We start from the raw sequence: 27,509 nt of genomic DNA, 5'->3' as shown, positions 1-27,509 counted from the left end.
ACCTCTTACTTTTCTCTAAGCCTGTAGCTCCTTCATCAAAATATGTGTTTACTCTAGGTCTTGCCACTTTAAGGTCTTCAGTCCACAAATTAAAATAATTCTTGGCTGAAGAGATGGCTTAGCAGTTAAACGCTTGCCTGTGAAGCCTGAGGATCCCGGTTCGAGGCTGGATTCCCCAGGACCGACGTTAGCCAGATGCACAAGGGGGCACACACGTCTGGAGTTCGTTTGCAGTGGCTGGAGGCCCTGGCACGCCCATTCTCTTTCTCTGTCTATTTGCCTCTCTCTCTCTCTCTCTGTCACTCTCAAATAAACAAAAATGAACAAAAAATAAATTAAATAAAATAATTCTTTCAGACTATGAGATTTCACATGGTATTCTCCATAAGCAACATGCTAGAAATCACTTTAGCTTTGCTCTCATGTTGTGAACTGTTACCACAGGAGATCTGCAGGGGAAGTATTTCAGGCAAACATTTCCTCCACATGGACACAGAACCACTTGTTCTCTATCCCATCTAAACAAGCCTCCTCATATCCTAAAGCCACCCCTAGCAAAGTGATGCCATAGCCATTAAGTAGCGAGAAAACAGGGACTAAGTTCTACAAAAGAGGTACAAACACAAGGAACATACAGTACAGACCCTGAGACAAGACATACCAGTGGCAGAAATAAAAAGAAAAAAAGACAATAAAACATATTAAGAAAAGAAAAAAGAAAAATGGGGCTGGACAGATGGCTTAGCAGTTAAGGCATATGCCTGCAAAGCCAAAGGATCTCAGTTCTATTCTCCAGGACCCATGTAAGCCAGTTGCACAAGGGGGTGCATGCATCTGGAGTTTGTTTGCAGTGGCTGGAGGCCCTGGTGCGCCCATTTTCTCTCTCTCTCTCTCTCTCTCTCTCTCTGTCCGTCTCCCTCCCTCCCTCTTTCTCTCTCTGAAGTAAATAAAATAATTTTTAAAAATTTTTTTTGGTTTATTTGTATTTATTTATTTGAGAGCGACAGACAGACAAGGAGGCAGAGAGAGAGAGAGCACGCAAATGGGTGCACCAGGGCTTCCAGCCACTGTAGACAAATTCCAGATGCGTGTGCCCCCTTGTGCATCTGGCTAACATGGGTCCTGGGGAATCAAGCCTTGAACCAGGGTCCTTAGGCTTCACAGGCAAGCGCTTATCCACTAAACCATCTCTCCAGCCCAATAAAATAATTTTTAAAAATATACTTTATATATTTATACATGTATATATTTTATGTATGTACATATATAAATATTTATTAAAATATTTTTAAAAGATAGGAAAGACTACAGTAGCTTCAAGAGCCAAGAAGACCTACTTTGCTTTCGAAATGTAAAGTTTGTGGTCAGAAAAATCTGTACTACATCATTTCTCATCTTGCCTTACACCAAGAAATATATGCAGTTCTAAGGATCTTCAAGGTAAAAGTCAAACTGGAACGAGAAAGGAAAAACAATGAGGCGGCCATATGCCATGCCACTAAGCAGCTGGTGACAGCAGGCCTGGCCTGGCTCCCAACAACTGCTTGCTTCTCTCAACTCAAACAGCCCCTGAGATATGTAGGGCCATTTGCATCTAGCAATTTCCAGGGTATGTTTGTTTTAGATTTTTGTCTGTCTTTTTTGGAATTATAGGGGAAAGAAAAAACTATCCAAAAATATGGAATGCTCTAAAAGGTTTCTAGTTATGTTACTCAAGGTCATCCTTGGCTACAGAGTAAGTTCAAGGTCAGTCTGGGCTACATGAGATCCTGCCTTTAAAAAAAACTAAAAGAAGAAAAGAAAAAGAAACTAAAAGGAGCGGTTGAAGAAGATGGCTTAGTGGTTAAGGCATTTGTCTGCAAAGCCAAAGGGTTCTGGTTCAATTCCCCAGGACCCACGTAACCCAGATGCACACTGAGGCACATGCATCTGGAGTTCTTTTACACTGGCTTGGGAGACCCTGGTGCACTCATTCTCTCTCTCTTCCCCTCAGCCTCTCTCAAATAAATAAATAAATAAATAAATAAATAAATAAATAAATAAATAAAAACATACTTTAAAAAACATATGAAGATGAAAGTTTAAAAAAAAACTTAAAAGAGGAGCCAGGAATGGTGGCACACGCCTTTAATCCCAGCACTCAGGAGGCAGAGGTAGGAGGATTGCCATGAGTTTGAGGCCACCCCTGAGACTACATGATGAATTCCAGATCAGCCTGGACCAGAGTGAAACCCTACTTAGAAAAAATAAATAAATAAATATAAATAAAAGAGGGCTAGAGCGGGCTGGAGAAATGGCTTAGCGGTTAAGGTGCTTGCTGGTAAAGCTAAAGGACCTAGATTTGATTCCTCAGGACCCACATAAGCCAGATGCATAAGGAGGTACATGCATCTGGAGTTCGTTTGCAGTGGCTGGAGGCCCTGGTGCGCCCATTCTCTGTCCCTCTCTCTCTCTCTCTCTCTCTCTCTCTCTAATAACTAACTAAATACAAATATTTAAAAAGAAAAAAGAGGGGTGGAGAGGTGGCTTATGGTTAAGACAATTGCTTGTAACACCTAAGGACCCATGTTCAACTATCCAGGTCACACATAAGCCAGACACAAGGTAACACAAGTTACATGCACACAAGGCGCTGCATGTGTCTGGAGTCTGACTGCAGTGGCTAGAGGCCCTTGTGAGCCAATTCTTTCTCTCTCTCTCACTCATTAAAAAAAAAAAACTACAAAAAAAAACTAAAGAGAGATTGATTAAATTAATAAATTTTCCTTCTATGTAAAGTTGTTTTAAGCTCAAATGGTCGCTTACAAATGAAAGCTGTCTAAGGCATCTTCACATTACTATAAAATCCACCCTTTAAAGTATACAATGCAGAGGGTTTTTGTATAGTCACAGAATAATTCACTTGTTCAAAAATAAGTCATGAGCTGAAGAGATGACTCAGTGATTAAAGGCACTTGCTTGCAAACCCTGGTGGCCCAGGTTCAATTTCCCAGTACCCACATAAAGCCAGACACTCAAAGTGGTACATAAATCTGGAATTCATTTGCAGTGACAAGAGGCCGTAGTGTGTCCACTCCCTTTCTCTCTCATATTGATATTCTCTTGCTCTCTCTCCTTGCAAATAAACAAACAATTGAGACATAAGAAGTCGAGGTCAGAATATAAATTTTTAACTGTCAGATATGGCTTATTTTACTATGGCTTTTTAACATTAAATGGTCACACTATTCTGAGTTCTTAGTTTCTTCCTAGGTTGTCTCTCAAGGATAGTAAGACTTTATCAATCCATAAGAACCAAAGAGCTTGGCATGATGACTGATGCCTGTCATCCCAGCACTAGGGAAGATGAAGAGGAGGGTCACCATGAGTTTAAGACCACCCTGGGCTACAGAGTGAGACCCTGACCCAAAACAAAACAAATCAAAGTTTAAGGAAGTCATTTTCTTCATAAGAATAACTCTGGTTGGTAATTTTGATCAGAAGGCCAGGTTCAAGGGCTTGTCTTGAAATGGGTTTGCAGAGTTCAGTGACTGCTTATAGTTTACACCGTGAGATAGTGTCCTAAACGTGTTGTTACTGACACTTCATAGAAGATTACCAAAGGGTATTTTTAGTCGGAGGGACTTTTGAGAAAGAAAATACTGCCTTCCTCAACAATAACAAAGTCCTCTTTGTTACAGTTGCTCTTAATGTTTTTAATTTTTTTATTGACAACCTCCATATATATTCACAATGCACCCTGGTCATAACACCCTTCCATAACCCTCCTTTGTTTTGTCCCCCCTCCCCTATATCCCTTTACTGAGTAGATAGTCTTAAGATTACAGTAAATTCCAATTTCTAGATTGAACCAATCCAGTCAAAACTGGCACAACTTATTTATGCCATCTCTTCAGCATTATTATGGTATATAAAATATGACCAAACAGTATTGTTCTACCTAATTTTAAAAATATTTATTTATTTATTTGAGAAAGTGAGTGAGAGATGCAGATAGAGAGAGAGAGAGAATGGGCACTCCAGGGCCTCCAGCCACTGCAAATAAACTCTAGATCCATGCGCCCCTTGTGCATCTGGCTTATGTGGGTCCTAGAGTCAAACCAGAATCCTTTGGTTTTGCAGGCAAATGCCTTAACCACTAAGCCATCTCTCCAGTCCTGATTCTAATGGTTTTAAGACACAGTCTCACACTGTAGCCCCGGTTGGCCTCAATCTCATGAAAATCCTTCTGCCTCAACTTTCCCAGTGTTAGAGTTACAGGAGTGTGCTACCACATCTAGCCTTTCAGTCCATATATGCATGAAGCAGATATGCAGAGTCTACAAGCAGATATGCAATCTGAAGCTCATTTCTGGTATTCAATTTTCATGCAGAAAAAACCGTCTACAAGGCTGGAGGAGATTAAAAAACAAAAATGTTGACAAAAGCTGATATTAAAAAAACTGCCGGGGATTGGGCTTATGTGTGAGAAGGAAATTACTTAGTAGCAGAGGCCAGTAAGTTAAAAAGGAGATATAAAGGGAAGAGAAAGGAAGGGAGGAGGGTACTTAATAGGTTGGTATTGTATATATGTAAGTAGAATGATTGAGATGGGGAGGTAATATGATGGAGAATGGAATTTCAAAGGGGAAAGTGCGGCAGGAGGGGGGAAGGTATTACCATGGGATATTTTTTATAATCATGGAAAATGTTAATAAAAATTGTGAAAAGATAAAAAATTAAATTATATTTTTAAAAAACTGACGGGGGGGACTAGAGAGTAGGCTTAGCAGTTAAGGTTTTTGCCTGCAAAGCCAAAGGATTCCAGTTCGACTTTCCAGGACCTATGTAAGCCAGGTGCACAAGGGTGCACATGCATCTGGAGTTCATTTGCAGTAGCTGGAGGCCCTGGAGCACCCATTCTCTCCCTCCCTCTCCCTCCCACCCTCTCTCTCTCAAATAAATAAATAAATTATATATTTTTTTAAAAAGCTAGGGACTAGAAAAATGGTTTAGTCGTTGAGGTACATGCCTGTGAAGCCTAAGGACCCAGGTTCCATTCTCCAGGTCCCATGTAAGCCAGATGCAAATGGTGGTGCATGCATCTGGAGTTCATTTGCAGTGGCTAGAGGCCTTGGTGCACCCATTCTCACTCTCTATCTTTCCCTCCGTCTCTAATGAATAAATAAAATAAAAATTACGTGTCTGGAGTTCATTTGCAGTGGCTAAAGGCCCTGGTGTGCCATATTCTCTCTCTCCCTCTTTCTCTGTCAAGTAAATAAACAAATTAAAATAAAATATTTAAAAACGCATTAGAGCAAGGCATGGTGGTGCTTTTAATCCTAGAACTCAGCAGGCTAAGGCAGGAGGATTGCTTTGAGTCTGAAGCCAGCCCAGGCTACAAAGTGACCTTTAGGACAGCCTTGGCTAGAGTGAAACCTTGCTTTTAAAAAAAATGCCATCAGGGCTGGAGAGATGGCTTAGCGGTTAAGCGCTTGCCTGTGAAGCCTAAGGACCCCGGTTCAAGGCTCGGTTCCCCAGGTCCCACGTTAGCCAGATGCACAAGGGGGCGCACGTGTCTGGAGTTCGTCTGCAGTGGCTGGAAGCCCTGGAGCGCCCATTCTCTCTCTCTCCCTCTATCTGCCTTTCTCTCTGTGTCTGTCGCTCTCAAATAAATAAATAAATAAATAAGTAAATAAATAAGTTTCCTTTGCTGTTAAAAAGATTTTTAAAAAAATGCCATCAGAGCAAAGAAGAGTTTCCTTTAAAATGAGCTTTTGGTGACACAAATCATAATGAAAGTGTTCAGTTGATCTTTTTGAAAATAAATTTAAATTTCAGGGCAGTCACACTACAAATCAGTAAACTTTCTAACTGTACCACAAAAAAAATTGTCATTGAGATTATCTTCTCCAAAGCATCTCAACAAAGATGTTTATATGCAGGTGTGTGAGGCAGTGAGAGACACTAAATGAATTAAAATAATGAATAAGTTTCTGTGGCACAGGGTCCTAGGAAAGCTGGTAAGAAAGTACCAGGCATGACCCATAGTAGCTGTGGTGGTGACTAAATGACAATGGGTAGGGCAGAACCAGTACCAGCTACCCAGAGAGAAGAATGTTATTCAGGGTTTAGCCAGCCAGGGCACATACTGAGCCCCCAAGCTCATCACTGGGCTGTCCCTATAGGAAATAAATAATGGTCAGGCATGGTGGCACACACCTGTAATCCCAGCACTCAGGGGGCAGAGGTAGGAGGATCGCCATGAGTTCCAGGTCACCCTGAGACAACATAGTGAATTCCAGGTCAGCCGGGGCTACAGCAAGACCCTACCTCAAAAAAAAAAAAAAAAAAAAAAAAAAAAGAAGGAGGAGGAGGAGGAGGAGGAGGAGGAGGAGGAAGAAGAAGAAGAAAGGAAAAATTGATGAAATTCCCACCAAAGGTTGACCTGGCAGGATGCTTACTTCCCCAGCTCTGCCAACTAGGGATGTACCAATGTTGGCCATTAGGACAACCTGTCATGTACACCAGCTGAAAAGGCCTAAATTAGATGATCTCAGACTTTTCCATTATCCCAGTAATTACTAAAGAACACACACTTCCCTTCCTTGGAAGTTCCAACAAAACATCCATGGAGTTCACCAGATGTCACTAACTGCACAGCACTGGTTGTGGCTGGGCTGAGTGCAGCAACTATAGCCCTGGAAAAGACAATGGTGCAACAACGATATTTAAGCACTAGCCTTGCATTTATAAAAAGTGTGAATGAAAATGAAAAACATAAATCAGGGAACTGGACTATCGTCTTGCTGGCAGAAACTAACCCCAAGATACACAGGACAACTGTCAGTGTTTCCTCTGGGAAGCCAAGGGTACACACCTCTGAGCTTTTCTTCCCTCCCACTCCCAGACAGGGTCTCACTCTATCCCAGGCTGACCTGGAATTCACTGTGTAGTCTCAGGGTGGCCTGGGATTCACAGCGATCCTCCTACCTCTGCCTCTCAGGTGCTGGGATTAAAGGCATACACCACCACACCCAGCCCTGAGCTCTTCTTGATAATGGCAGATCACATTCATCTAGTCTTCAGCTCACAGAAATGGATCATCTCATTATTCCTCAAAGTTGGTCACTGTGAGTAAATATGCCTGCAATATCAGAATTCAGAATGCCAAGGCAACAGGATCATGAGTTGGATGCCAACCCATGTAACAAGGTGAGATCTTGTTTCACATAAAAAGGAAAGATAGTCTAAGGTGTTGCTCAGTGGAGGAACATCATCGAGACCATGGAATCTTTACTTTCAAAGAAAGAGAATAAATATAAAACAACAAGAAGTGCTTCTAAAACCAACTAAATGGCAATAGAACCTACAATAAAATCCAAGGCTGGAAGGATGACTTAACAGTTAAGACACATGCCTGGAAAGCCGAAGGATTCAAGTTCAATTCTCCAGGACCCAAGTAAGTCAGATGTACAAGGTAGCACATGCATCTAGAGTTCGTTTTCAGGGGCTGGAGACCTCAGCTCACCCATTCTGTCTGTTTGCCTGTGTGTTTGTGTGTGTGTCTCTAATAAATAAATAAAAATAAAAATAAAATCCATTTTTAGGGCTGGAGAAATGGCTCAACAGTTAAAGTGCTTGCCTGCGAAACCTAACAATCCAGGTTCGATTCCTTAGTACCCACATAAATCCAAATGCACAAAGTGGCATATGCATCTAGAGTTCATTTGTAGTAGCTAGAGGCCCTGGTGTGCCCATTCTGTCTCTCTGCTTGCAAATAAATAAACACAAATTTTTTTTAAATCTAACCCTTGCATACTTTTCTTAATGCATGCAAAAGCTAATTTTGAATCAGGCAATTTTCCTCAAATCTCCTAGTATTTACCTTTAACTCAATAGCTCTGAAGTTGTGTGTGTATGTGCTAAGAATCACAGAATTATCCCTTTAAAATCCTCATCTACAGGTCTTTGGGCAAAGGAATCTACGTTTAAAACAGACATCCTGGGGCTGGCTTAGCCATTAAGGCATTTGCCTGCAAAGCCAAGGACCTCAGTTTGATTCCTCAGTGCTCATGTAAACCAGTAAACCAGATGCACAGTTGATACATACGTCTGGAGTTTGTTTGTGGTAGCTTGAAGCCTTGGTTCACCCATTTTCTCTCTCTCTCTCTCTCTGCCTCTTTCCCACTCTCAAATAAGTAATAAAAAAAAGATATCCAGATGACTGATGAGTGTTTCACTGTCCCACTTAGAGCTGATGCTCTACCACTACCTTAAATAAATAAAACAGGTATAGTAGCTTATGCCTGCAATCTTAACTCTTGGTAGGCTGAGGCAGGAAGATTACAAATGTCCGAAGCCAACTTGGGCTACACAGTAAATTCCAGGCCAACCTGTGCTATTATTGAGACTGTCATAAACACACACACAAACACAGCTTCTATTTGGGAGTATACTCTAACACATCAGTATCCATAATGGAACAAGGTGAATTTTGTAAGCTGAACGCTATTTTCCACAAATGGATTTTAGAATTTTAAAAACAGATCATTCATTCTGAGGAGTGTGAGCAGTTTTTGACATTGATGGATTTCCATATTCTTCCTTTCCTCATTTCCACCAGGGTAAAGACTCACAATTTAAGAATCCTTATAAAAGAGAATTATTTTCCCAATTTATCTCTTATTCATCAGAAATGCCAATATTGTTAAAGTGCTAGACTCATAAACTTTTGGATACCCTAAAAATGCAGAATACCTCTTTAGAAAGGAAAACTGAACTTAATTCAGAAATATTTTAAAAAGAGAATTCTACCTCCAGAGACCTCACTACCATGTATCAGCTACACAGTTTTTAATTAGCTACAAGTGCTTCTTCAAAAGAAAATACCACCTAGGAGTAAAGCTTCCACCATTTTCAACTTTTGTACAAAAAGTCCACAGTTAAAGAGAATGCCTGTTCTAAATGATGCAAGGCATCATTTACAATACAATAAAAGGCACTGGAAAACGGTGGGATTTCATTAATTAATCGAGAAGAAAATCAGAAGTAACTGACTGGAGCAGCTTAGTTGTGAGATTTACAACAAAAAAGCACCTAAGGTATGTTACACCTCTGGTCTAAGGGACATGAAAACTTACCTGGAATCCTGATGTTGTAAACAACACTATTCTTGTAGTGACTGGTAACCTATCATTGTATCTTTTTCTTTTAACACTGAATACTTTGAACATCTAAGTTTTCTCATACAGATTTCTTAATTAATGTACATCGGTACCAGAGTCTGCTTTTGTAAAAGAAAACAGTATTTCCTGTGCTTCTTCCCAACCTATTGTCACTGCAAAGTGGAGGGAGAGGGGACACCTAGACGTCTTTCACCACGGAAACAAGTGTCACAGTAATTACATCCCCCAAATAACACTATTTCTTAATGAATCCTCAAAAATACCCTGCTGACTGGTTACCTTCCACTCACCAACTTTCTTGTCCTCATTCGTCAGAGCACACCTTTTCAAGTCCAACCAATATTTAAAAGTACACAAAACCATTCTTGTTTGCAATCCAATCCCCAGCAACCCAAGGGGAAGCAAACGCATGGACTTGGTCATCATTCTAGAGAGGTTGGGGATGCTCAAAATAAATAAACTTTTTTTTTTCCAGGATCTTTATTTACCGGCTTGGGGATAGGTTAGGTTAGGCAACAACTAACCTAACTTCTTCTCTCTCAAGTTGGCGTCCACGAGAATCACCGTGCGTTCACAAAACACCCCCCCACCCCCATCCCCAGGACCACCGAGCCTTCCTTCCCAGCCCAAGAATTGGCCAGGGGAGCACACGCCCATCGGCCGTGCCGCCAGACCAGACAATGGGAGAGGCGCGAGGGAGCCTGCCGCGCTCCGGGAGCCCCGGGGCGGGTGATGCGGGTCCCCTCGGGGGTGGTGGCCCGGGGCGCGGCGCGGGGCAGGGAGACGTCCGCACTCACCGAACAGGGTCAGGGCCATGGTGGGGCCGCCGCGCGCCGCCGCACGCGCTCCTGCCTGCCTGCCTGCCTGCCTGCCAGCGGGGCGGGCCCGAGCTCACCGCATCGGCCCGGCGCGCGGCTCGCAGCCCGGCGGGGCTGGGTGTCCGAGGGGCGTGGACGGAGGTGGAGGGCGGGGAGGTGATGGCGGGGAGGGGGGTGGGGGAGAAGAAGAGACTGCAGACCGGGACGCGGGACGGGTGCGGGGAGGCCGCTGCAAAGAAAAAAGTTACGCCCGCGTTACGGAGGGGCGCACGGGGGCCAGGGGAACCCCGCGAGCCCGCCGCCGCCGGCCGGCACTTGTCGCGGCCATCGAGGGGGCTGGGACGCGAGGCGGGCGGCGGTACCTGCGAGGCGGCGCGAGGCCGGCCGGGCGCGTGCGCGCGCGCGCGCGAGGCGCAGCGGGGCGGAGGGGCGGCGCGGAGCCCCCCTCTCCCCCCCCCCACTCCTCACACACATGTACAACCCCGGCGAGGCGCGCTCACTCCGCAACGCGCCGCCTCGCAGACGCCATCTTGCGAGAGCGTCTCTCCAGCTCGCCGGCTCCCGCGCGCCTCTCGGGCGGATGGGCTCAGTGCGTTGCCGTGGCAACCGGGGGGGGGGGGACACGGGGGCGCGCGCCGGGGCACGGGGGCGCGCGCGCGCTCCCGCCCCCCCCCCCGCCCGAGCGGCCGCCCGTGGGGCTGGGCGGGGCCCTGTGCGCTGCAGCCGCGGTGCCCCCGGCTTCTCTTGAATGGGATATGGGGAGGCGCGCGGAGGAGAAAAAAACAAAAACCTGCTATTTACTCCATGGCAGCAGAGTCACACGCCCCGAGGATGCTCCGGCACGGGCACCCAGGCAGGGTCATCTAGGGACCCGCTTCGTGTGAGGGTGATAGGCGTCTCCTCCCCGCGAGCCGACCCGCGGGGACCGAGCCCCTGCATGCTGCTTTCCTTCCCTTCGGAAGGAGGAGACCCGAGTAGCCCTGATGACATTGGCACAGACGAGAAAACGGTCGCTTTAAAAAGCATCTGGGGTTGCCTAAGATAATGCGTTAGAAGGCAGGTGTTTAAACCCAATTTTCTCCTGTTTATATTAGACCTTTTGGATATTGTCTAAGAGGGGTGCTGGAATCAGCTTTCCTCATTGACTGGCGTGTCCCTGCCACAATAAAATGTTCCCTCGAGCTTTTGGTATTTATCTGATATTCACAGGCAACATCACTCTTTCTGATGTTTTCCTCCTCGCCTCCGTCTTTGCCTTAATTAACGAGGAGCCTGAGAACGCCTTGAGATTATCAGCCAAAAGATGTTCTTGAAAAGCTCGGCTGTGATGTCTTTCGTCATTTTCACTTCAATGTATTCAAAAAGTCAGTATTCTCTCGTTGCTATCTTTGTTCCATCCGAGATCATCGTGTTTTTTTTTTTCCTAGTTTCTCTGTTTTAGAGCTTTGATACTGTTTTGGTATCTAATCGTGTACATTTTCTCTGGTGGTCATTCTTTTCCTGAATGCATCTTTCTTCTTTTAGAATCCCCAATATCATTTTCCTCTTTTCTCTAATTTTCAACCAACTATTGTAAGATTATAAAAATAGTTTCTATTTAATGTATCTTAGGGATCAAATCTTTATAAAAATGATAATTACTACCTCAAATAGAGCCACCGTTAATTCATCATCATTATTTCACAGCAGACATCACATCAGAAGAAGAAAAAAAAAGGTACATGGAAGGAGGAGCCAAGCCTTTTGTTTCAAGTGAGTTAACTCAAGAAGAAAGAAATGTTAAGATAATTCAGCACAAGCGAGCAAATATTTAAGATGCTACGTGCTTGAAATTTTCAGATTTAACTTTCCCTTAGCCACTGATATAAAAACATATCTTGAAATCCCCAGAATTTTACATCATTATTGAAAAAAATAACTTGGTTTTCAGCAGCCTTTTTTTTCCCCTTTCTGCTCATGTAAAAATTACAGTTCATGAAGATAAATGAAGTCAAGAAGGCTTTGTGAGGCAGCTTCATGTAAAGCTTGCTCTGCTCTGCAGCCAGAATCACCCGTGCTCTTCGTCCTTTTTGATCACCTACCGTATATATATAGACACACCAAAATTGCATGATTTCAGGGCCATTATTCAAGAGCCCCAGGTTATCTGTTCGCTGTATAGTACCAGGAAGTTGTGCCTTTACAATTTTCAAATCTCTTTTATAAAATTTTGAGTAGGTTTAAAAAAAAAAAAAACCTGAGGATCTAGTAGTTAGAGATCCCCCCACCCCCACCCCATGCACCTACTTAGCTGCAGAACTAGCAGGAAACCAGGCTTCTGCTGCTCTCCCAACACCACCTCCTCCCTCCTCCCCCCCCCCAATTTAGAGCATGCATGGTTTGAATTTAAAAGGAAAAAATCTGTTTACTATTAAAAGCAGAGAAGGGGGTATTTTGTTCACAGCCATTTTCCCTGTGTGGGTCGAGGTACACTTTAGGAGGTTACATCTTGTTCTAGAGTCTTTATTCCCGTGCTCTTCTACTGAGAACTGAGGCCAGTGAAGCTGTCTTCTTTGTCCAGTTCAATTAGAGCCCTGCTGAGCTTGCTGGGAGTTCTCACTGTCCCTTGGGGAATGGCTCTGGGGGTGAGTCAGAGGGAAGTTAACGATCTTGTGCTCAGGGGGAGTACCCTCCCACTGAACAGCCAGGCTTTGGTAACTGGAGCAGTTCTTTATTTTTTACTGATGGTGGCCAAACAAGGCAGAGTCCCAGTGATAGACCCAGCTTAGACCTTCCCTTGCCCTTCCTCTTGTCTTCAAAAGCTCTGGGCACTTCCAAACCCAATCCAACACAGCACTTTTTAGGGTACTGTTTGGAACAACACAGAGTGAATGTTGCTATCTTTCTTTGTAAGGCATCTAGCCTTGTCTCCATAAATGCTACTTTTCCATTCACTTCTAAATGTCTTGATGGGCTAACTAAATGCCTTCTCTGCTTGACCCAAGTATTCTGCCTTGAAAATAGTATTGGTGTTTGTAATCATGCGCTATCCAATGAGGAAGAGAGGGTGCCTCTTGACTCCTGGAAATAAAGCAATAGCCTTTTCAATTCAGGTTTCAGATTCAATGTGAGGAAGGGTGTTGACTACTTGGAGGCGATTATTATGGGTGGTGACTTTTCCTTGTTTATAAAAAAGAGGGTGAAGAAAGAATTGACGTCTTAACACGTTTATCCTTCATCCAAAGATTTGATTTTGTACCTAACAGGAAAGTAATTAGAAGAGCCATATTTGTTCTATTACTAACTAATTGTTAGACTTGTTTTCAACGAATACTTTACTCCATATACTTATCTTCATTATTCATAAATGAAAGGATTGGGAACAATTTATCTCTCATGCTCCTTTTAGACTTATCTACCATTCTGAGATATTCTTTTAAAAAAACTTTTGATTTAACTGGACTATGGATAAAACAGCTGTTTTTATTTGCATCTTCAATACATTAAAGTGTTTTTTACCTAAAGTTCAACAGTATCTGAGGTCATAAAGAAGTAACATTTTATCCCCGCATGGTGGTGCATGCCTTTAAATCCCAGCACCCGGGAGGCAGAAGTAGGAGGATCGCCATGAGTTCGAGGCCACCCTGAGATGACAGAGTGAATTCCAGGTCAGCCTGAACTACAGTGAGACCCTACCTTGAAAAACCAAAAAAAAAGTAACGTTTTATAAAAGGCATTGATACTTCTCTCTTATCTACAGTGTGTTGTGCTAATAATGTTACATTTATTGCATAAAAACTAACCTTTTTTAGGTTCAACAGCATTAAAATTAAATGTATGCAGAAAGCAATCTATTCCTCATCTTTGTCTAAATTCTGTTGACTAAACAGAACTTAGACAGTCCTTTAAGACTATCTGTTTTTTACATCTTAAGCTAATGACTTATCACAAGTGTTTTAGATTTTCCTTTTGTTACTCATTTAACTTCATTCCCATTGGTAAACATTGGTTTGTTCCTCAGTTTTGAATGAAGCAGAAATTAATGAGGCTGTTTCTGCCTCACAATAACAAGTTAAAATTACAGCACTTTATCATGTCAACACGGCTTTAAACACTAGAATACCAGAGGCATTCGCACAGTTCCCAAAATAGTGCTGAAGTTTGCTGTTGAAGGAAAAATTACACAGCGTATTTCTGCTAATGTGATAAAAACATTTTCTATTCCTATTCCTCAGTTACACCAATTAGAAAAGTTAAGTTTTTTTTAAATTTAACTTTTAGCACTATGTGGCATCTCTATCCTACATTTATATTGTCAGTTGAAGTCTTTGTTTCCATTGTGTGAATTTGTTTGAAGTGAATTTGGTCTGCTTTTAATAATGTTTTCCTCAAACATTGAATCTGAGTGAGTTTTCTTCTCCCCTCTTTGATTCCAGACTTCCTGAGTAAACACCTTACCTGAAGTTTGCAGATTGCAAGACTTATAAATGGTACCTTGTGAGAACAAAGCCATATGCATAACAGTAACTAAGACAATGCTTATCTTGAACATAAAGATTTAGATAATAGAACTAAGGAGGGGGAATCACACCATAAACTGTAAAATTGGCCATGAAGCTTAAATAATTCAAATTAATGTTTAGGAGAATTGATTGTGTTCTATTGACCACCAGAGGGTGCCTAAATTATATCCACTGGAGCAATACTGTGCCTTAAAAGTGACATAAAACTTAATTTGTAAAATCTATGAGAAACCATTAGAATTAAAGACCTGGTTCCCTACATAGTGCTTTTGTCACACCAAAAGGCTATCTGGCTACTAATTGCATCTTACTGAGGAAACACTACTGCTCCTGAGTCTGTCACCTCCAAACTAAACAAACAAACTAACCTATGTTTGTGGCAGCTTTGTGTTTGGGAAGGAAAGGGCAAAGGAAGGGAAAATGGTTTAAAAAATGGATTAAAACTAGTTTTTCTTTGACCCAAGATAATAGATTTCTTGTCAATTATTCAGCATGAAGAAGTGATCTTAGTTCAGGAGGATTGAACCACAGGAATTACTGCACACCCTAGATTCAAATGTCCTAAAAGCCGCAGGTCCTTTTGTTTTAAATGTGATAAAATTTATTTTGACATGTTAAGATGGCCACTGATTTGGAGTAGCCAGAAGAGAGCAGGAGAGAAAGAGACTCTTACTTTTAATTTGTTTCTGAATACATATTTTAAAATAATACCCAATTTCTGGTAAAGTGTATCACAGATCTTTTAGAATTTTTATAGGCTTACGATAGAGTACAATTTCAAATACACAGTAGACAAAAGGACAAAGTGCAGTGATTACAGCTGTAAGTTTTTGTTCTGTACCACAATTATATTATAGTGTGTTAAGCCAGTATTGCTATTCAAGGGTATTTTTCTGAGGTCACCAGGCATATCTAATGCACAGTGTGGCTAAATGTCCGTTTGACTTGAGCAGTTGGATTTCTGCCAGATTTATTCAAGAGAATATAAGGGGATTTGGCTACGAATCAAATCTTCTCACATGGCCATGGCTTTTCTGGTAATGTGGGTGTCCATAATACGGATGACTTATTCAAGTTGATTACTTTGGGAGTTATAAATCAGCAACATAGCTACAAACTGGATGGGAACTATGTAATATCTAATTAAATAACAGCTGAAAAGGAGAGAAGTGAATTTACATGATTAAAATAATCTCAAAAATCTACTCCTGTGATGGAGTTTTAATAAAGCCTTGTACCCCATTGTATGGGACCGTGTCAGACATGAGACAATGAACAAGTGGAATCCATCCATCCATTCTTCATCTATCCAGCATACTAAATTCCTTTGATATACAAGGCTTCATGCTAGATTCTGGCAAAGGAGCTAAAATGAATCCAACGTGAATGCAGTCTTGTGGGGTTGATAAGATTTGCAAGTGGAACAATGATGAAGTCCACAAGATGGATACACGCCAAATACTGTGGACATTCAGAAAAGAGAAATGATGAATAAATGGATGAAGCCATGTCTTGAGGTATGACCAGGAGAAGAGAGCAAGGAGAGGTGGAAGTTAAAGAATGGGGGTGGGGGGGCGGGGGGGCCACAAGGAACATGCTGGAGGGAAATCATGAGCGAAGTGTTGCTGGCAGGGCGTTGGCTATACCACAGGACTCAGAAGAGGGAGCAGCGGGATATGAGGTAAGTTGGGGATGATGTAGAAGATGAGGCTGCTGAGCTGGTGCTCATCATTATCTGAACCGAGCTTATTCTTCACAAATATTTGAGGCAACTAGGAATTTGAATTCATTATGTAAAATTCTGTTCTCTTCCTGTTGCCCTGTTCCCTATTTGTATAACAATGTATCGTGTGTGTGTGTGTGTGTGTGTGTGTGTGTGTGTGTGTGTGTGTGTGGTGCTAGGCCTGAAACCGAGGGCATTGCACATGCGAGGCAAGTGCTCCACCACTGAGCTAACCCCCCAGTGTCCTCCGTTACAAATGCATTGATTACTGTACACACACACTTTAAGAACAATGTCGATACTATTAAGGTGAAGTTCACCATTGCCACCTGCTACCCCAGAAAACCACAGTACATCTTGAGAATCACTAGTGAGAAAACCATCAATTTAAATCTTGGTGTTACATGGTCTAGGACACATGTACGTCTTGGACTTCAGTTTTCTCTGCTGTAAAATCAGGGTACCCTTTCAATTGGTCAGTGTACAAACAATACAAAACTCAAATTAGGTTTGTTTTTTTTTTTTTATTTACTCTGTAAAGGAAAAGGCTAGTGGCAGGGTGAGTTTCAGGGAAGGCTGATATCAAACACACACACAGAGAGAGAGAGAGAGAGAGAGAGAGAGAGACCCCAGTGGGCTAAGTTTTTCCATTGCTGCAGTCATATTATCTTGACATACCACAGGGCCCCCTGATTCATTGTATCTCCAGTCTCTACTCCTATGGTAGCAAAATTATTTCAGAGCATCTAGACATCACCAGTCTGTATTTCTCCATCCAGAGAAGAGAGATTCTTGCTCTGCTGTCAGTACTCTTTCTCTTATTGGGCCAAATCAGGCTATTCTCATCCATAAATACTCACTGTGGTCAGGGGCCGGGAGTGGTCACAGGCATGACGCCGGTTACCCTGAGCTATCTGCTCAAACACCATCGTGTGGAGCGATCCCCATAGGAAAGCCAAGCTGTCATGGAATTCACTATGAAGACCATGCTGGCCTCAAACTCCCTGATCCTTCTGCCTCAGCCTTCCAAGTGCTGGGTGTGAACACTGACACCCAACTTGAGTACTTGAGTGAGTAGCTTTTTTATTAATAAATCTAATCCCAAGATGTAATGTTTTGCTGCCAAGATTTTTGTGTGGTTTTGTTTTTTGTTTTTTGTTTTTTTGAAGTAGGGTCTCACTCTGGTCCAGGATGACCTGGAATTAACTAACTATGTAGTCTCAGGGTAGCCTCGAACTCTTGATGATCCTCCCACTTCTGCCTCCCAAGTGCTGGGATTAAAGGCATGTGCCACCATGCCTGGCTCTTTTGGTTTTTTTGAAGCTGGGTTTCACTCTAGTTCAGGCTATCCTAGAACTCACTCCATAACCCAGGTGAGCCTGGAACTCATAGCAATCCTCCAACCTCAGCTTCCAGAGATTAAAGGTGTGCACTACCATACCTGGTTCTCTAATTGAGATTTTTTTTTAATATTATTTTATTTTATTTTTTCTCTCTAATTGAGATTTTAATCCAGTTTATAACTTAAACTTACATTCATTTGACAAAACTTTTATTGATGATAATATACCAGAAGTTCAAACATAAGATGAACTTCAAACCACATGACCTTACAAAACAGCTATTAGGGGGCTGGAGAGATGGCTTAGTGGTTAATGTACTAGCCAGCAAAGCCAAAGGACCCAGGTTCCCTAGTACTTACGTAAGCCATATGCACAAGGTAATGCATACAACTGGAGTTCGTTTGTAATGGCTAGAGGCCCTGGAGCGTTCATTCTGTATCTGCCTCTTTCTCTCTCTCTCAAATAAATAAATAAACTATTCATTATGAACTCAGTATTTTGCAAAATATTTTGACAAAAAACAATTACCCATGTTTTGGGCAGATCACTTGAAAATAATTATGTAATTGAAGTAAAGCTAAATTCCAAAAGTGCTGGGAAGTTGCCATGTAGCTTGGTGGTAGGGTGCTTAACAATCATCGGTGACACCCTGAGTTTGATCTCCAGCACAGCAATTTAAATAAATAATTGCTAGGAGAAGTCTAATCTGAAGCTTTTGCCCTTAGATCTCTCTGGGAAATGGTGACTGGTGTGAGACCGCCCAGGAGTGTATAAAGTCGGAATAGAAAATGGGAGGTGGTGTCTTTTAGGCATGCCTTTCGTTGAACCATCAGGGACTCGGCCATTATAAGAGGTCAAAGATAATAGGTCTTCAACAGATGAGTGACAGGATGAAATTTGTTTTACTGAGAAGCAAGATTGTAAAATTCCACTCTAAGGCTGAACAAACCATTTCCTGTCTTGTGCTTATGTAGCCATGAGTGACTTCATTAATACACCTCTCTTTCTGATCTTGGCTCAGCCTGATTGCCGGGCTTTATGAACGGCGAAGGGTCTGGTACCTTTTAAGCTGTGAAGGGAAGCCAGCTGTCATAGGGAATGTCTTCCTGTGTTTCCTGTGTTTCTTCTAAGGAACAATGCAAATTGGAGAAAGATAACCTCCAGTGACAAAGTGACATAATGTGTTCATCCCATCCCAAAGAGGAAAACATGCACATTGAATAAAAGTCCCTCATGTCCGTTCCTCACTCACCCTGGCTGTGTTTCTGTCCTCCACCCTTTTTATGTCCTTGCTGCATTAGGTTCAGTTTGTCCTTCCACACTCAAGCTTGAGTTTCCTTTTGTTCAAAAAGCCTCCCCCCAGGATGTGTTGGAGAGTGGAGTTGTAAAGGGGAAAGTGAGGGGGGAAGGAATTATCATGGTTTATTGTCTGTAATTGTGGAAGTTGTCAATAATAAAAAATAAAAAAAGTCTCTCCCACCCCAGCTATGATAGGAATTTTTTATTTTTATTTTATTTTATTTTTGGTTTTTCGAGGTAGGGTCTTGCTAACCTGGAATTCACTATGTAGTGTCAGAGTGGCCTTGACCTCATTGTGATCCACCTACCTCTACCTCCCAAGTGCTGGGATTAAAGGCGTGTGTCACCATACCCGGCAGGAAATGTTTTTATTCCGTTTATTCCATTACTTCATGGAATGGCTAATACATTTCTCCAGCTTATCTTTTTGTAAGTACAATCTCCTAAAGGGAAGAGCTAGCATTTGCTTGTCTTATTGTGGCCAGGCATTCCTTTGAGTGAGGGAGGAGTCCTTCCTACTCACCAGGTTCCTCAGGGCCTTAACACTCCACCCCCTTTTCCCTCTGTCTTAGAGTTAAGGGTTTGACCTAACTGAAAATATTTCCTATCAATCAGTTCTTTAGAGGTCCTTGTTACTTGTAAGCCTGTGCAGTCCGTGACAGTTTAGGGGATGTACTGATGCAGATGGTTGGTTAAAATAAATCAAGAAGCCAGGTGTGGTGGCACACACTTTTAATCCCAGCGCTCTGGAGGCTGAGGTAGGAGAATCGCCATGTGTTCAAGGCCACCCTGAGACTACATAGTGAATACCAGATCAGCCTTGGGCTAGAGTGAGGTCCTACCTTGAAAAACCAAAATTAAAAATAAATCAAGCAAGGGGTAAGACAAATGATAGGTAGGCAACTATTCAGCTGAGATCTCAAAAATACCCATGTAATCTGAAATTGTTCAGGAAGCTACCCTGCCCAGAACCAGCTCAGCTCAGTCTTCCTTCTCTTAACTCCCACAGAGCTCTTTAAGGACGGATCTTTTTTTTTTTTTTTTTTTTTGGAGGTAGGGTCTCACTCTAGCTCAGGCTAACCTGAAATCTGAAATTTCACTGTGTAGTCTCAAGGTGGCCTTGAACTCACAGCAATCCTCCTACCTCTGCCTCCAGAGTGCTGGGAGTAAACGTGTGCACTACCATGCCCAGCTCTAAATATGGGTCTTAATGAACTTTATGTTGTTTGCATCATGATATATTTGCATATGAACAAATATGTAAATATACTTCTATTTTAGTCTCTCCTCCTCCCTCCCTTTCTTCCTCCACGCAGCCCCCCTCCCCCCCCTTACTGGATCTTGGATCCCTTACAAGTCAGGCTGGGTTGTGGCTTTGATGCTCTCCCGCTCATAGGCATTTAACAAGCAACAACTGAATAACCGGAGACTATGTTCACTAAGGTGAACAGGAAAGTTAGTTAATACCCTGATTTTAAATAGGCTGTCAACAGCAGGGAACGCCCTAGGATATGGGTAACATTGTGCTTGATGCTTTACATTGCCCTGTTCCGGCATTTTGGTAACAGCAAAATACAGAGTTTTGTTTAAAGTTTGACTTGCTGCATGGTTGCATGATACAGGACTAGGGTTCACCAGCAGCATGCAAGAAGGGTCATCGTGATGACTGCTGAGTATTTGGATTTTCCCTGTCCAGTTTGTTTGCAGATGAATGGAATAAGTGTTGCAAAGTCAAAACAGATGTTTCTCACACTAGTTCACAGAAAATATTAATATAAATGGTCTTTCTAGAACCTGTAACTAACGGCCATTTTATGTAAAAAGCCAGAAATAATACCTACCTTTTCTTTAACTGGCTTATAATTACTAAAATCTATATGTAACAATTACAAAGATGTATATGCCAAATTAAACAAAAGAGAGAAAGAAAGAGAGAGAAAAACCATTGTTACTTTTACTGACCAAAAGAACCGCTGTTAGCATTTTAGTTTATATCCTTTGAGGCATTCATTTGACTCTACAGATGTAACACATGAAGGGATGGAGATGTGGCCCTGGATTCAACCCCAAGCACCAAAAAGAAAAAAAAAAGATGTAACACATGTCTGGTGGTTCATAATGGTGAATCTTGTTAACATGACTGGATCTGGAATCAACTATAAGATGTGGCTCTGGGTGTATCTGTGAGGGCATATTAACGGAGAGCAGAAGACCCTCACCCAGAATGGCCTGCACCTTCTAGTGGCAGCCCAGACGTTAAGAGAGAAGGGTGCTGCTTGTTTGCCTGTGGCTGCTCCTTGCTCGTGAGTGCATCTCCCCTGTTGTTGCCACCATTTGCTGACATCAGATACCATGTTCTTCAGCCTTCTTTATTTAAACTTTTTTCATTTTATTTTATTTGTAAGGAGAGAGAGAGAGAGAGAGAGAGAGAGAGAGAGAGAGAGAGAATGGGCACACCAGGGCCTCTAGCCACTGCAAATGAACTCCAGACACATGCACCGCTTTATGTGTCTTGCTTTATGTGGGTACTGGGGAATCAAACTCAGGTCATTAGGGTTTGTAGGCAAGGGCCTTAACCACTGAGCAATCTCTCTAGCCCCTCAACTTTCTTCTTAGCATTTTCCAAGAGGCCTCCAGACCTTCAGTGCCAGATTGGGACTGCTGAGACAGCCAACTTTGTGGACTGAGCAGCTACGGAGTTCTCTATTTTTCCAGTGTGCACATGGCCATTGTTGGAATATCCAGCCCCTATTGTGTAAGCAGACCTAATAAATCTCTTTTTATAATACACGTTCATTCTATCAGTTCTGTTTCTCTAGAGAACCCTTACTGACACATCATGCTAGTATAGATTTGCCCTTTTCTCTACCTTGTTTAATCCAAACGATTACAACAGATATTCTGCTATTGGTGCCATTCAACTTAACCCTCTACCATAGTTGTTCAGTAGATCCATGAATGGGCAGCCACCTAAACTGGATTATTGAGTTACCCTTTTGGAGGATGAAGCACAATGTTTAAGTTACGGATTGCTGAAAATGATCTTCTACCATGTAGAATAAGAAACTGGGAAAACAACCCACAGTGAGACAGAGGCACAGCGAGATACAGATGAGCATCTTGCCAGCATCCGAGTGTTTGGTTCCTATTCTTCTAAGGCCTGAAAGAACCTAACATTCCTTTAGGGTTTTGTTGTTGTTATTTGTTTGTTTGTTTTTCCAGGTAGGTCTCACTAGCCCGGGTTGACCTGGAATTCACTATGTAGTCTCAGGCTGGCCTCAAACTCACAGTGATCCTCCTACCTCTGCCTCCTGAGTGCTGGGATTAAAGGCGTGCGCCACCACACCCGGCTTCTTTAGATTTTATAGATGTAGCAGATGTTGCAATAGGGCTATGTTCCCATCCCAAATTAGCATCCAGGTACACACCCTCCTCCCGCTCAAATACACACTTGTAGCTGCCTGGAGTGTCCATTTGTCTGTTGCTGTTGGTTCATAGCAGAACCATTTTCCAGAACTTACTCCTGGACAAGGGAGTTGCTTGGACCAAAGTCACACACTTTTCCAGAGGCAGCCTACAGCTAATGGCTTGAGGATAAGTAAGCATGAATGTTGACCCCTTGTCTCAATGGGAAACAGCTTCAGAGCTCTCATCGGATTGGTGGTGGCACTGCTTTTTACTGCATCCCACTTCAACTTTGCCCTTTGCCTAGCCCCACTTCCCTTGACTCTTACAGGTATTGATGGAAAGAGCTCTGTGCAGTCAACTTACTGCCTGCAAATCTCTGTCTCCATCTGTTTCCTGGAAGACTGACTTCAGACACTGGGTGTGGCGGGCCTGTGTAAATGTCTCACATAATTTATTTGCTCTTTTTTCCTTTCTAATATGGTTTATAATGTATCATAATAAATCACATCTCCATCATTACCTAAGCTAGCACAAGTGGTTTCTTGTTTTCTGTAACCCAAATTGTTCTATTTTTGCTTGTGATAAATTTCTCAGAGTAAAATTGTTGTTATACAAAAGTTAAACTTTTTTTGTTGTTTGTTTTTTTGTTTTTTGTGTTTTGAAGTAGGGTCTCGCTCTAGCCCAGGCTGACTTGGAATTCACTATGTAGTCTCAGGGTGGCCCCGAACTCACAGCGATCCTCCTACCTCTGCCTCCCAAGTGCTGGGATAGAGCTAAACCTTATTTATTTTTTTTTTGAGGAAGGGTCTCACTCTAGCCAAGGCTGTCTTGGAACTCACTCTGTAGCCCCAACTAATCTTGAACTCACAGCCATCTTCCTATTTTAGCCTCCCCGGTGTGGCTTTTAAAGATGTGTGCCAACACACCCAGCTCAAGATAACCTTTTTTTAAAAAAAAATTGTTTATTTTTATTTACTTACTTGAGAATGACAGAGAGAAAGAGGCAGAAAGAGAGAGAGAATGGGCGCACCAGGGCCTCCAGCCACTGCAAACGAACTCCAGACGTGTGAACCCCCTTGTGCATCTGGCTAACGTGGGTCCTGGGGAATCAAGCCTCGAACCTGGGTCCTCAGGCTTCACAGGCAAGTGCTTAACCTCTAAGCCATCTCTCCAGCCCCATATTTTTAAGGCTTAATCTTTGCAGCCACATCAAACATCTAAAACATTTCACTGGTTGAAATCATCAATATTCTGCTCGCTTCAGCAGCACCTACAGTAAAATTGGAATGATGCAGATTAGCGTGGCCCCTGCACAAGAATGACATGTAAAATTTGTGGAGCATTCCATATTTAGAAAGAAAAAGAAAAAATAAATCATCAATATTACATGAAAGTAACCATTTCACAGTTCTTCTCAATAGTAGTATTTTCCTTTAAAAAAAAAAAATGGGCTGGAGAGATGGCTTAGCAATTATGGTGCTTGCCTGCAAAGCCTAAGACCCAGGTTTGACTCTCCAGGATCCACATAAGCCAGATGCGCAAGGTTGTGCTTGTGTCTTGGAGTTCATTTGCACTGGCGTGCCCACTCTACCTCCGTCTCTATGTGCCTCCTTCTACCTCTCTAACAATAAATAAGTAAATAAAACCTCACATTCAACAAAGAACTGTTGCCTACTGCATGCCTGGTTGTATACTAAAGACTGGAGCCAGGTCTATGGCCTGTGGAGCTTGCATTTTATGTAAGACAAAGACAAGAAACAGTATGTACATCAGCCAGCTTCCCATCACTATAACAAATACCAGGCATAATCAACTTAGAAAGAAAACTATTGTTTTATTTTATTTTTAGATTTATTTTAGAGAGAGAATTGGCACGCCAGGGCCTCAGCCAATGCAATCAAACTCCAGACGCTTGCGCTGCCTAGTGGACATGTGTGACCTTGCTCTTGCCTCACCTTTGCCTCTGGCTTAAGTGGGATCTGGAGAGTGGAACATGGGTCCTTCAGCTTCACAGGCAAGTGCCTTAACCGCGAAGCCAATCTCTCCAACTCAAGAAAACGATTTTAGCTCATAGTTTTGGAGATTCTAGAGCAAGATTAGTTGGCCCATCATGTCACAGGAGTGTATGGCAGAGCAAAACCCACTTAGGAGGCTGGAGAGAGAGCGTAGACAGTACAGGGATTGCCCTGCAAGCATGGAGGCCTAACTTGAATACTCACTACCCACACAATGCCGGCGTCACAGGGAGGAAGGGAGGACAAGGAGGGCATCGGGGTCCCACCATCTTCTTCTGCCTCCCACTCGACTCCATCTCTTAAGGGTTCTGCTTCCCAATAGCACCAGCCTGGAGAACAGCCTGTAACAGGCGGGCTTCGAGGGACTGTTCAATGTGCAACTATAGCCAGTAAAGGCTCAAGGCATGAGAATATCTAGGGAAGGCCCGAGTTCTGGAGGCTAGAACACACCCTGTGTGTTCAAACTACATCACTGAAACAGGAGGCTGGAAGGAGGGAGCCATGGGGAAGGAGGTGACCAGGTTAGCAAGGTCTGTGGCTTTCTCTAGCTGTGATAGAGAAACACTGACAGGATCTAGGGAGACTGACGTAGTCCCATATATGATTTCAAAGATGCCCCTTAGCTGCTGTGTAGGTGGCTAGGGAAATGACTCGGTCACTAAAGCACTTGTCCTACAAGCATGAGGACCTAGGTTCAATGTTCAGTATCTGCATAAACGCCAGATGTGGTGGTATGTATCTGTTACCACAGGGCTAGGGAGGAGGAGATAGGAGACCTGCTGGACTTCACTGGCCAGCTATTATAACCTAATTGGTGATTCTCACACCAATGAGAGACCCTGTTCTGAAAAGGTTTAAACAGAGTACCTGAGAATAGCACCCAAGTTTGTTCTTTGGCCTCCACACATATGCACACACATGTGCATAATCAGCCTCACATCACACATACACACACAGAGAAAGAAGGTAGACTTTTACCTATATGCTTGACCACAACAGCATTTCATTGTTTATTCTGCAATTAAACATTTATAAATGTATACACATTATATATCTATCTATGTACATGTATTTCTTCTATTGGGATGATTTCTTTATTAGAATATTGTTTACCTTTTTTAAAAAAATTGTTTATTTGTATGTATTTATTTGAGACCAACAGAGAGAAAAAGAGGCAGATAGAGAGAGAGAATGGGTGCACCAGGGCCTCTAGCCACTGCAAACGAACTCCAGATCCGTGTGCCCCCTTGTGCATCTGGCTAACATGGGTCCTGGGGAATCAAGCCTCAAATAGGGGTCCTCAGGCTTCACAGGCAAGTGCTTAACTGCCAAGCCATCTCTCCAGCCCTCTTGTCTTTTTTTTTAAATTAAATGTGTGTTTTTTAAGATTTTATTTTTATTTATTTATTAGAGACAGAGGGAGTGAGGGAGAGAGAGAACGGGTGCACCAGGGCCTCTAGCCACCACAAACAAACTTCAGACACATGTGCTACCAGGTGTATCTGGCTTATATGGGACCTGGAGAATCGAACCTTCAGGGTCCTTAGGCTTTGCAGGCATACGCCTTAACCACTAAGCCATCTCTCCAGCCCTTGCTTACCTTTTCTTATGTAATCTCAGTGATACAGAATGGAGCTTTTTGTCATATGTATGTAGTTCAATATCTAAAGTTCTTTTAAAAATATTTTATTTATTTGAGTGAAAGAGGCAGATAGAGAGATATAGAGAGAATGGGGATGCCAGGGCCTCTGGCCACTGCAAACGAAGTCCAGATGCATCTACAACCTTGTGCATCTGGCTTATGTGGGTACTGGGACTCAAACCTAGGTCATTAGGCTTTTCAGGCAAGTGCCTTGTGGTGGTTTGATTCAGGGGTCCCCCATAAACTTAGGTGTTCTGAATGCTAGCTGATGGAGATTTGGGAATTAATGCCTCCTGGAGGCAGTGTATTGTTGGAGGTGGGCTTACAGTATTATAGCCAATTTCCCCTTGCCAGTGTTTGATACACTTTCCTGTTGCTATTTTCTATCTTATGTTGGCCAGGGGGGTCATGTCCACCCTCTGCTCATGCCATCGTTTTCCCCTGCTATCGTGGAGCTTCCCCTCAAGTCTATAAACCAAAATAAATCCTTTGTCACAAAAGCTTCTCTTGGTCAGGTGATTTCTGCCAGCCATGTGAACCTGACTGCAGCAGTAATGTTAGTACCGAGAGTGGCATTGCCGCTAGACACCTGACTACGTGGCTTTGGCCTTTTGCAGCTGATTTTCAAGAGGAATGTGGAAGGACTTGAAATCTTGGCCTAAGAGACACTTTGCAGCGCTGTAAGTACAGCTTGATGGACTATTCTTTTTAGAGTTGAAAGACCTGAATGTAGTAAGTATATATACATATATATATGAATACCCCTTGGATGCTCCTTCCTCAGCTCAGAGCTTACTTACAGAGCTTAGGGAGCCCAGGACAGCCACAATACCCAGAAGTCTCATCCCACCATGAATGACGACTTCCCTGGGCTGTTTCAAGGAGCTTTTTGTCCCTACACAGAAGTAGGGAGACCACAAGGCAGTACTTCAGTGAGGAAGAGGGGTCCCTATGTCAGGAATATCCTCAAGGCTGCTCCTCCCTCTCAGTGTTGGGGTGAGGCTTTATTTACAGAGCATGGAGGCCCTAAAACAGCACTCCAATGGGGCTCATAATATTGGGGTTACCCTGACAGAGGCTCCTTCCTCAGTATCTGGATGAAGGCTTACTGACAGAGGATGCAGATTCCAAAGACATACCTGGATGGAGTTCTACATGTCGGGATTACCCAGTGGAAGCTCTTCCCCAAGTCTCAGGGTGAGGGCTTCTTACAGAGCACTACACCACAAAGCTGCACTTCAGTAGGTCTAGTTTGGGTGGAGACTCTTCCCTCAGCCACAGAGGTGGGGCAGGGTGTTGAGGGCTAACAAAGCATAGTGACACCCCAAAAAGCACATTAATGGAGCTCTCTATATGGGGCTTACCTCTGTGGATGCTCCCCCCTCGGTCCTGGGGGAAGCGCTTACTTACAGAGCAGGAGACCCCAAAAGAGCACTTCAGGGGGGTGCTCACTATGTTGGGAATACCTCCCAAAGGTTCTTCCATCAGCCTCAAGTGAGAGTTCACTTAGAGTGTAGAGCTCTTTATATTGGGATTATCCAGGGGATGCTCTTCCCTCAGTCTCTGGGGGAGGGCTTACTTCCAGAGCAGGA

At 43.0% G+C, this 27,509-nt stretch overlaps 1 protein-coding gene and 1 non-coding gene across 3 annotated transcripts in view; one reads left to right on the top strand and one right to left on the bottom strand.

Annotated features, from left to right (window-relative positions):
* Positions 1-10,072, bottom strand: part of Chn1 (chimerin 1) — a 206,388-nt gene extending 196,316 nt beyond the window's left edge. For both annotated transcript variants that reach the window (XM_045147786.1, XM_045147787.1), the window contains exon 1: positions 9,965-10,072. In XM_045147786.1, the coding sequence (XP_045003721.1) occupies positions 9,965-9,983 (19 nt within the window). In that variant the 5' untranslated portion in view covers positions 9,984-10,072. The remainder of the gene's footprint in view (positions 1-9,964) is intronic.
* Positions 10,073-23,511: 13,439 nt separating this feature from the next.
* On the top strand, positions 23,512-23,614 carry LOC123460472. Its single transcript, XR_006637028.1, has one exon. It is a non-coding gene; the product is annotated as a U6 spliceosomal RNA (small nuclear RNA).
* The last annotated feature ends 3,895 nt before the right edge of the window (positions 23,615-27,509 follow it).

The sequence above is a fragment of the Jaculus jaculus genome, chromosome 4 (assembly GCF_020740685.1).
Source record: "Jaculus jaculus isolate mJacJac1 chromosome 4, mJacJac1.mat.Y.cur, whole genome shotgun sequence".
NCBI lineage: Eukaryota > Metazoa > Chordata > Mammalia > Rodentia > Dipodidae > Jaculus > Jaculus jaculus.
This window is presented reverse-complemented; position numbering and strand designations above follow the sequence as displayed.